The sequence below is a fragment of the Solanum verrucosum genome, unplaced genomic scaffold (genome assembly GCF_900185275.1).
Source record: "Solanum verrucosum unplaced genomic scaffold, falcon-dt-bn FXZP01000205.1, whole genome shotgun sequence".
Classification (NCBI taxonomy): domain Eukaryota; kingdom Viridiplantae; phylum Streptophyta; class Magnoliopsida; order Solanales; family Solanaceae; genus Solanum; species Solanum verrucosum.
The window spans coordinates 3,190,623-3,200,278 of record NW_026019950.1 but is presented as its reverse complement, the minus strand read 5'-3'; the positions used below and the strand labels follow the sequence as shown (position 1 = coordinate 3,200,278).

The following is a 9,656-nucleotide window of genomic DNA, read 5'->3' as shown; positions in this document are numbered from 1 at the left end:
TAATTGTAAAAGTAAAAACTTTTTATAGTTTCTAAGTAACTAAAAGGACAAAAGTTACACCTACATAGAGGACAAAACTGTGTGTGAACGTTTTATATATCAAAAAAACGAATTAAAACTAAAATGTGGCAATGGGGATTCAATCCCGGGTTGGCTGGGAAAATTGAACCCCGTCAACCACTCGGCTAAGCTTCAGACTTGTGTTAGTGGGTTCAAAATTTAATATATACATATAAAATTTTAAAAATTGATTAAATATACATATATATACAGTGTTATTTTTCAACGAATGAACCCACTTGAACCACTGTAGGTCCGCTCCTGCTATGCTGCATGGACCTGATATCGAAAATATACAGCCAGCGAGACTCGATCATCAATGAGGTATGTGATGAACAAGCTGCTGAGGTTGAGGATACAACAAATTTGTATGGGGAATATGAATTGAGAGGATGTAACCAGCAGAATGAATTGGACACTACTAGATATATAGTATACATCAAACTATTAAATGTGTTAATTAGCTCTAATTCTTTCCTTGGTTGATTGTTGTTTAGTTTTCTTAATTCCCAATATATATAAGTGGGCAGAAACTCTTTGCTAGTTTATTATTTGTGTATGTTTAGATATTTATTAATGCATCATCCGCATATTATATTATATTCCCGGACAAATCGTGGTTACAATTATCATTAATCCCCCCCAAAAAAAAGGAATAGAGAAGAGATGTTGGCATTGATGTCTATCTTAGAACTATGTTAAAGCAATACAAATTTTGCAACACATGTTGGTCATCGGAGGATTTTCAAGTCGATATAAGGAGACCAAAGGATTCATCCCACTGATGTGAGAAAAGAAGACCAAGCAAGGGTATTTTATTCAGAATAAAAAATATAGCAACTCCAGTATATCCTATATTCTGAATCAGTGAGCTTACAGAGAAAAGATGGGGAGTTGACTCAAATAGAACAGTTCTACAGTTAGTCAGCCCAACTCTTGATTAAGAAAAAGATTAGTTGATATGTCCTTACCTTGCACCAAAAGGTTGTGACTTTTTCAAGAGCTGAATAATTCTTAATGCATATTATAAAGAAAAGATTAGGTGGATCAAGCACCAAAGTCAGAATCAATCTTGAAGAAAATTGCCTATGTCATTGGCAGCTTGTTTATAATTGTGCATATTTGTCAATTTTAGTCATTTTTTTGTCAATATACCATGCAGTGGTGCTCCAATACCAAAAACAACATTTCAGAGAGGTCTCATCTTTTGGTTTTTGACATTTTGCAGAATGGAAATTTTCGCAGCAAGTTTTAACTTGCACACCTTTCCGGCTATCCATACTGTGTTTCTTGTGTTTCTATTCCCATTTTCTCTCCAACAGGCTGCATCTGCCGCTTTTCTTGGCAATGAAACTGATAAACTTGCCTTACTTGGATTCAAGTCCCAAATAACTGAGGATCCATCAAGAGTTTTCATCTCTTGGAATGATTCTGTTCATTTCTGTCAGTGGACTGGAGTAAAATGTGGCCTGAGACACGGAAGAGTCATCCGTTTGAATCTCAAAGGGATGAGGCTGGCAGGTATGATCTCAGGTCATCTAGGAAACCTCTCTTTTCTTAATTCGCTTGACCTCGCAGAAAATGCCTTCCATGACAAAATTCCTCAACTCAGCAGGCTGTCAAGGCTTCAAAACCTGAATTTGAGTTTCAACTATTTAACAGGGGAAATTCCAGTTAATCTATCACATTGTGTTAAGCTCAAGAACCTTGTCCTGGACCACAACACCCTTGTGGGACAGATTCCTAACCAAGTTGGATCTTTAACGAAGTTAGTGAAACTGTATCTCAGAAATAACAACCTGACAGGACACTTTCCAGGTTCTATTGGAAATCTTACATCTTTAGAAGAGTTGTATTTATCGTACAATAATCTAGAGGGACAAGTGCCAGCTTCTTTTGCTCGATTGACCAAGTTGAGGCTTCTTGGATTGTCAGTAAATAGCTTATCCGGGGAGTTCCCTCCTCCGTTGTACAATTTGTCATCCCTGGAACTAATATCACTTTCCTTTAACAACTTTTCTGGTAATCTCAGATCTGATTTAGGCAACTACTTCCCTAATCTCCAAAAACTTTACTTGGCGAAATGTCAATTCATTGGGTCCATACCGACCTCTTTGGCCAATGCTTCAAAATTGCTAGAGCTTGATTTTCCTGTAAACAATTTCATTGGAAATATACCCAAGGGTTTTGGTAACTTGCGGAATTTGTTGTGGCTCAACGTTTGGAGTAACCAACTTGGACATGGTAAGCTTGATGACCTTGACTTTGTAAATTCTCTTACCAACTGCAGCAGTTTACAAATGCTCCATTTTGGAGACAACCAGTTTGTAGGTACATTACCTCATTCAACAGTCAACCTTTCTAGTCAGTTACAACGCCTACTCTTCTACGGAAACAGAATTAGTGGAAGCATACCCGGAGAGATCTCAAACCTGGTGAATTTGAATCTTCTCGAGATGAGTAACAACAATCTTACAGGTAGCATTCCAGATTCTATTGGAAGACTGACAAACTTGGGAGGTCTCAACTTTGGTAACAATCTCTTAACAGGGGTCATCCCTTCTTCAATAGGAAACCTCACTGAACTCGTCTATCTTTATTTTGGACTAAACAGGTTAGAGGGTAACATACCTTCAACATTGGGAAACTGTAGCCAACTGCTACAATTGGGTATTTCTAAAAACAGCCTAACAGGAACTATACCACAACAACTTTTTGCTCTCTCATCCCTCACAAATATTTTTGCATCTTATAACTCTTTGGCTGGTCCATTACCGGTGTATATTGGTAACTGGAGTCATCTTACTTATCTTGATTTTTCTCACAACAATTTTTCGGGGATGATTCCACGAACTCTTGGAAAATGCTTGGCCTTGGGGGAGATCTATTTGAAGGGAAACTCCCTTCAAGGGACCATTCCCAATTTAGAAGATTTGCCGGATCTCCAATTCTTGGATCTTTCCCTAAATAATCTATCTGGGCCAATCCCTCACTTCATTGCAAATCTTACTTCGTTACTCTACTTGAACTTATCATTTAACAATCTAGAGGGTGAGGTTCCTGTCACCGGAATATTTTCAAATTTGAGTGCAGATGTATTAATCGGGAACTCCGGGCTTTGTGGTGGGATTCAAGAGCTTCATTTTCAACCTTGTGTTTATCAAAAGACACGGAAGAAGCATGTACTTGCCCTCAAGTTTATTTTGGCAATTGTTTTTGCTGCTTCATTTTCAATCCTGGGCTTGTTAGTTGTTTTCCTTTGTTGGAGAAGAAATTTGAACAAACAACCAGCACCAGAAGATAGGTCTATATCTGCGCATTTCTACCCCAATATTTCATATGAAGAACTCCACACTGCAACTGGTGGATTTTCTTCTGAAAATCTTATTGGCTCTGGCAGTTTCGGGACTGTTTACAAGGGAACTTTTGCCTCTGATGGAATGGTTGTTGCTGTCAAGGTACTCAAACTCCTGCATGAAGGTGCTTCAAAAAGCTTCTTAGCAGAATGCCAAGCATTAAGAAACCTTAGGCACCGGAACCTTGTCAAGGCCATCAGTGTATGCTCAAGTTCTGATTTCAAGGGAAATGAGTTTAAAGCTTTAGTCTTTCAGTTCATGCCAAAAGGGAACTTGGACGAATGGCTACATCCGGAAAAGGAGATACATGAGAAGAGTACCTTGACCATACTTCAGAGAATGAATATCATAATAGATGTGGCATCTGCACTTCATTATCTTCACCATGAGTGCCAAACACCCATGATTCACTGTGATATAAAACCACAGAACATTCTTCTTGATGAAAATCTCACAGCTCATTTGGGTGATTTTGGTTTAGTGAGACTCGTTCCTGAATTCAGTAATGGATCGGATCTACATCAGTATAGCTCACTTGGAGTTATGGGTACCATTGGCTATGCAGCTCCAGGTAATGTTTCTATGTAAACAAAAACTGTGAATATAAGATATGGTTTCTGTAACAATGGTGGTTTATTTATTAAAAAAAAATGAATATGCTTGTTGCAGAATATGGCATGGGTAGTAAGGTCTCCATTGTAGGAGATATGTATGGTTTTGGGATTCTAATATTGGAGATATTCACTGGAAGAAGACCCACAGACACTTTGTTCCAAGCAAGCTCTAGTCTCCACCACTTTGTCGAAATAGCGTTGCCAGAGAAAGTAATGGAGATTCTAGACAAAACAACTTTTCATGGTGAGATGATGAGTAAAGAAACCAATGGAGAAGAATACAGGGGCAGTATCAAGAAAGAACAGATGGAATGCTTGGTTGGCATACTTGAGATTGGAGTTGCATGTTCAGCTGAATCCCCAAGAGACAGATTGACCATGTCACAAGTCTACAGTAAGTTGACACTAATAAAAGAAAAGTTTCTAGGTGCAGGAGATTGAGGCCACAGGTTACAAGTGAAAACATTGGGATTTGATCTAATATTGTATTCATTCTGTCTATTTTGTAAGAAAACATCAGATGCTTACATTCTGTCTATTTGGTAAGCATTGGATTTGATGTAAAACTTGAAGACGCTGTAGTATTTTCATCATGCAGAAGAACTAAGGTAGTATCTGATTTATTGATACTCAATGGATTTAGTTTAGGAACATCAGATATCAGCTCTTAACTTCAATATTAGAGATTAAAGAATCGGATAATAAACCACGGAAAGGTAGACGCAACTTTAAGGTTTGAATTAGCAAATCAATAAACGTGACAATACTAAACGTGTTTGTAATCAAAGATTAACTACTATCCAAAATATGATTCTATTGATAACAGGCGATAAATAAAACTCTAATCTAATGTCAAGTTATTAGTATGCCCTGAGGTAACTGCCAAGAATCATACGATAATTTGAACCTGAAATTCATTTACAGTATCAGTCAGTTTTCTTCTTTACTCAGTCATCAAGGGCTTCTTCTACGGACTTGGTTTTTGCATTCGGGTTATAGATATCTGAATTTCTTCAACAGGGAACAAATCATCGTATTTCCTAGGCTTAATAAATATCATCGGAACGGCTTGTTGTTTGGTTGCAGGGATCGTGAAAGTACAACTATTTTATTAATATACATACCATTGGAATTCAAATTATATTACTCCAATAGCTCCACATTCATCTAATACAAATTTTCTCTTATCAATTTAATCAACAAAAGTTCTGTTGTAATTTGGATTTTAATTTTAATAATTTCACCCCAGAAACCTATTGGAAAAGGCACAACTTGAACTTGATCTTTTTTGGATCAGAAATTCCGAGAAGAAGAGAGTTTCGAGACGGTTACAGAATATTCTCGTTCACAGTAGCAGTTACGTAGAAGTTGGATTCAAAAAACAACGGTTGGAAACTGAAACGACTTATCCTTTCATAAAAGAATGAAACGACACACCTTTTTCGTTTAAAAGTAACCGTAGAAGTTGGTTATAAATAGGACTCTTTTACTTGACAAAAATTCCAACGTGACAAACATTAGAGAGGAGAAGAAAATATGGCCAATAATGAAAAACGTGGACTCGATGCCCTTAGGGAGAAAATCTCCCTCTTGCCCTTGAAGGTAGTTGTTCAAAGTAAACTTCTATCAAAGGATGTTAGAGATATGATTTCTCATGATGCTGAATTTGCCCAACTTTTGTTCAATCGTCATAAAGACTCTTCTACCCAACTCATCTATACAGTATTTGATGGGGCAGAACGAAAAAGATTCTTCAAAATCTCCTTAAACCCAATCACTCAATCTGAGTCGTCTTTACCCGAAGTAATTGAGATTCTGGCCTCATGTAATGGTCTCATTCTCATTGAATTTGAACGAGTTAGGTGTTACTGTGTTTTCAATCCCATGACTGAAGAGCACCAATTGGTATCATACCCAAATTCTTCTCCAAATAATATAGAACATGTAGGCCTAGCGGTTGAGTATCCAAATGCAGATCGCTACAAATTGGTAACCGTCCATAAGTTGGAGGAAAATTCCAACTTGTTCTACAAGTTTCACCTACTTTCATCAGAGCAACCTGACGTGTGGCGTGAAATCCAAGTGAGGACCATTTCTTTCCTATCTTCACTTGTTTGTGGTCCACATGTTTATTGGGGCGATTCTCTGTATTGGCTCAGAAAAGATGGTAGTGTTCTGGCTTTTGATACGAAGAGAGAAGAGGCTACACTAATTGACCGTCCTGAGTTTCTTGATCTCGATTATGGTAAAATTTTAACTGGTCAGGACATATGGTTAGGGATTGCACAAGGTTTACTTACCCTTGTATGCATTTTCAGAACGCGCATAGACATTGCTACTTTTGACAGTGCAAACAAAAGTTGGAACATTTCCCGCACTTTGGACAACTTCGTTTTAGATCAGGAAGGCAGTTTTAAGGGCTGTCCAGTCTGGATCGACAGCAAGCAAGTGTCTTTTCTGGTACAAAATCCCCAGACATGGCACTATGATCTATACGAGTATGATACTAATACCAATGTGTACCAAAATGTTGCAGTGTTGCCTATAATTAATACTTACATGCATTGCTTCCATCCAACCTTAGCTTCTGTCCATAGCACACCCTACAATGATGCAACGGATGATCAGCAGGCGCATATTGCTGCAAATTTGAATGACATCAACAGATTTATCATCGAAGGTACCAGTTAGTTTCCGTTCAATTTTGTATTATAGTTCTTGTAATGTCCTAAACGAGTTTAAAGTCAGGATTAGCGATTCCTTTCAAATTTATCTTTAAAACATGTCAACTAAGCCAATGGACATTCTCATAGAGATATTGCGTGCCTTCTTTGTTTGACTTTAGTGGCATTTCCTAATTTGTAGGTCTGATTTTATATTTGAAACAATTCTAAATCATTTCTAATTCTTCTCAAATTTTGTATATAACTTTGTCCAGGTATTCCAGCGGTAATAGTAGAAGAAGATGAAAATGAATATGAATATGAATATGAAGATGAAGATGAAGAATTAGAAGGAGGAGCAGACGAAGCAGCAGGAGGAGAAGAAGATGAAGAAGCAGGAGGAGAAGAAGATTGAAGGCATAGTTAAATATTGTAATAGATGTAGTTTCCTGTATGTATTTTGAATAAAAACTTGTTTCTTTCTTTTATCTGCATCGAGTGATGAATTCGAAATAATTTTAGCATCCCCAAGCGACGATGTTTGGTGGGCTTTCCATTCAAAATTTGCTTGACATAACAAGCATCATGACATAAAAATGACTTCCGTTTAAAGAATTTATGGAAATGTTAAAAGTAAGAATGGAGCAATTGTAACACCAAACTGCTCATCAACAATCAATTAGGACTTGCTACAGATCCACTGCAACTTAAATGCTCTGCAGTCATCTTTGATATTAATCTACTTCAGAAAAAAATTACAACACTAATATATGCCTTCGCTACATATTTTAGACAATAATCATCACCCTCCCTTGTCTCGAATACTCCAGGCATGCACAATAGATTGAAGATTTGAGCGTGAATTAGCAAATCAATAAACACAATAATACTAAAAATATTTGTAATCAAAGAAAAACTACTCTCCAAAATAATACATCTATTGATAACAGGCAATAAGACTCTAAAAGTTACAAGTTATTAGTAAGTTGCCCTGAGGTACTGCAAACTGAAAATCATAGGATAATTTGACTTGCAAAAGTGGGCTTTTTTACGAACTCTTAAATTTAATCAACACAATTTTTGTTGTTAATTGCATTTTAATGTACCCCTGAAAGTTGAAACCTATTGGAAAGATAAAACTTAAACTTGATCTTTTCGGAACAGAGATTCCGAGAAGAGGAAAGTTTTTGGAGACTGTTGTACAGAAATAGTTTCCTTCTCAGTAAATGTTACGTACAAGTTAGATTCAAATACAACTGTTGATAACCAAAGAATGAAACGACACATCCTTTCATTTAAAAAATACCTCTTAATTTAAAGGACACAGCCTTTGGTAAAAGTTACCGTAGAAGTTGGATATAAATACGACTCTTTTTTTAAACGAAATTCCAACGTAACAAACAAGAGAGAGGAGACGATAAGATCGAAATGTATTATGGAATTTCAGGAAGATATCCTTGGGGAGATCATTTCCCGCTTGCCCTTGAAGTTTGCTGTTCAATGTAAACTTCTATCGAAGAATTTTAATCATAAGATCTCATCTAGAATTTGCCCAAATTTTGTTCCAACGTCATAAAGACACTTCAACACAACTCATATATTCAAATTATGATGAGAGATTATTCAGTAAATTCTCCTTAAACCCAATCACTCGATCTGTGACGACTTCATCCTATGACTCTGAGATTTTGGACATATGTAATGGTCTGATTCTCTTTGAATTTGAACTAACTATGACACCAAGTAGATGTTGTTGTGTTTTCAATCCCATAACTGGCGCACACCAGTTGATACCATTCCCAAAGTCGCCTGAATTTGAGTTGGAAACAACAGGCCTAACGGTTGATTACCCGAATTCAGATCAATACAAATTGGTAACCATCAGTGAGGTGGTTGAAAATTCCAGCTTGTTCTACAAATTTCACCTACTTTCATCAGAGCAATCTGGCTTGTGGCGTGAAATCCAACTGAGAACCAATACTTTCATATCTTTCTCCGATAATCCATCTGTTTATTGGCGCGATTCTCTGTATTGGCTCAGAAGTGATGGTAGTGTTCTAGCTTTTGATACAAAGAAAGAAGAGGCTATACTCATTGACCGTCCTGAGTTTATTGATCATTATGTTCTCAGCTACGGTAAAATTTTGACTAGTAAGGATATGAGTGGTAGCGATATATGGCTAGGGAGGGCACAAGGTTTACTTACCCATGTATGCATTTTCAGAATGTACATAGTCATTGGCACTTGTGACAGTGCAAGCAGCCGTTGGATGGTTTCCCAAATTTTGGACAACTTCATTTCTGGTCTGGACGGCATTGTTATTGGCTTTCCAGTATGGATCGACACCAAGCAAGTGTCTTTTCTGGTACAGAGTAACTCGCCAGGGTATCATGATCTATACGAGTATGATGCAAAGATCAACGGGTACAAAAATGCTGCAGTGTTGGACAAAGTTGATTATCCCGAGTATATCTTCCATCCAACGTTAGCTTGTGTCCATAAGTCGCCCTCACGTAATGTAACCGCTGCTTATCAGGTATATATTGCTGCAAATTTGTATGACATCAAAAGATTTATTATCAAAGGTACCTGTTAGTTTAAGTTCAATTTTGTATTTTAGTTCTTGTGATGTCCTAAATGAGGTCAGGATTAGCAATTCCTTTTAAATTTATGTTTAAAACATCTCAACTGAGCCAATCGACATTTTCATAGAGATATTGAGTGCCTTCTTTGTTTGACTTTCGTGGCATTTTCTAATTTGTAGGTCTGATTTTATACTTGAAACAAGTCTAAATCATTTCTAATTCTTCTCAAATTTTGTATATAACTTCGACCAGGTATGTCCATCCAAGAAGATGAAGAAGAAAGTTCATCATCAGAAGAAGAAGATGAAGAAGTAGCGGGAGGAGGAGAAGAAATATTGTAATAGGCATGGTTTCCTATATGCATTTTGAAGAAAAGC

At 37.0% G+C, this 9,656-nt stretch overlaps 3 protein-coding genes across 3 annotated transcripts; all 3 read left to right on the top strand.

Moving 5' to 3' along the window:
• The first annotated feature begins 379 nt into the window (after positions 1-379).
• Positions 380-5,384, top strand: LOC125814035 (putative receptor-like protein kinase At3g47110). Its single transcript, XM_049493505.1, has 6 exons — positions 380-384; positions 1,223-1,992; positions 2,167-3,987; positions 4,086-4,424; positions 4,541-4,638; positions 5,328-5,384. The coding sequence occupies exons 1-6, from the start codon at positions 380-382 to the stop codon at positions 5,382-5,384; spliced, it is 3,090 nt and encodes a 1,029-aa protein (XP_049349462.1).
• Positions 5,385-5,566: 182 nt separating this feature from the next.
• On the top strand, positions 5,567-7,108 carry LOC125814034 (putative F-box/kelch-repeat protein At1g20790). Its single transcript, XM_049493504.1, has 2 exons — positions 5,567-6,710; positions 7,026-7,108. Exons 1-2 carry the CDS (start codon positions 5,567-5,569, stop codon positions 7,106-7,108), a joined length of 1,227 nt encoding a protein of 408 aa, XP_049349461.1.
• A 1,020-nt stretch (positions 7,109-8,128) lies between these two features.
• Positions 8,129-9,290, top strand: LOC125814033 (putative F-box protein At1g20795). The gene is given in 2 exon segments (XM_049493503.1): positions 8,129-8,235; positions 8,237-9,290. Coding segments are annotated over 2 exon segments (1,161 nt in total).
• Positions 9,291-9,656: the final 366 nt, after the last annotated feature.

Excerpts from the sequence above, each read along its gene's own strand:
- LOC125814035 (XM_049493505.1), top strand. Across the intron at positions 3,988-4,085 it reads CATTGGCTATGCAGCTCCAG|AATATGGCATGGGTAGTAAG; the intron begins GTAATGTTTCTA and ends TGCTTGTTGCAG. Across the intron at positions 4,425-4,540 it reads GACCATGTCACAAGTCTACA|AAAACATCAGATGCTTACAT; the intron begins GTAAGTTGACAC and ends CTATTTTGTAAG.
- LOC125814034 (XM_049493504.1), top strand. The coding sequence starts at position 5,567 with ATGGCCAATAATGAAAAACGTGGACTCGATGCCCTTAGGGAGAAAATC. Across the intron at positions 6,711-7,025 it reads CAACAGATTTATCATCGAAG|ATGAAGATGAAGAATTAGAA; the intron begins GTACCAGTTAGT and ends ATGAATATGAAG.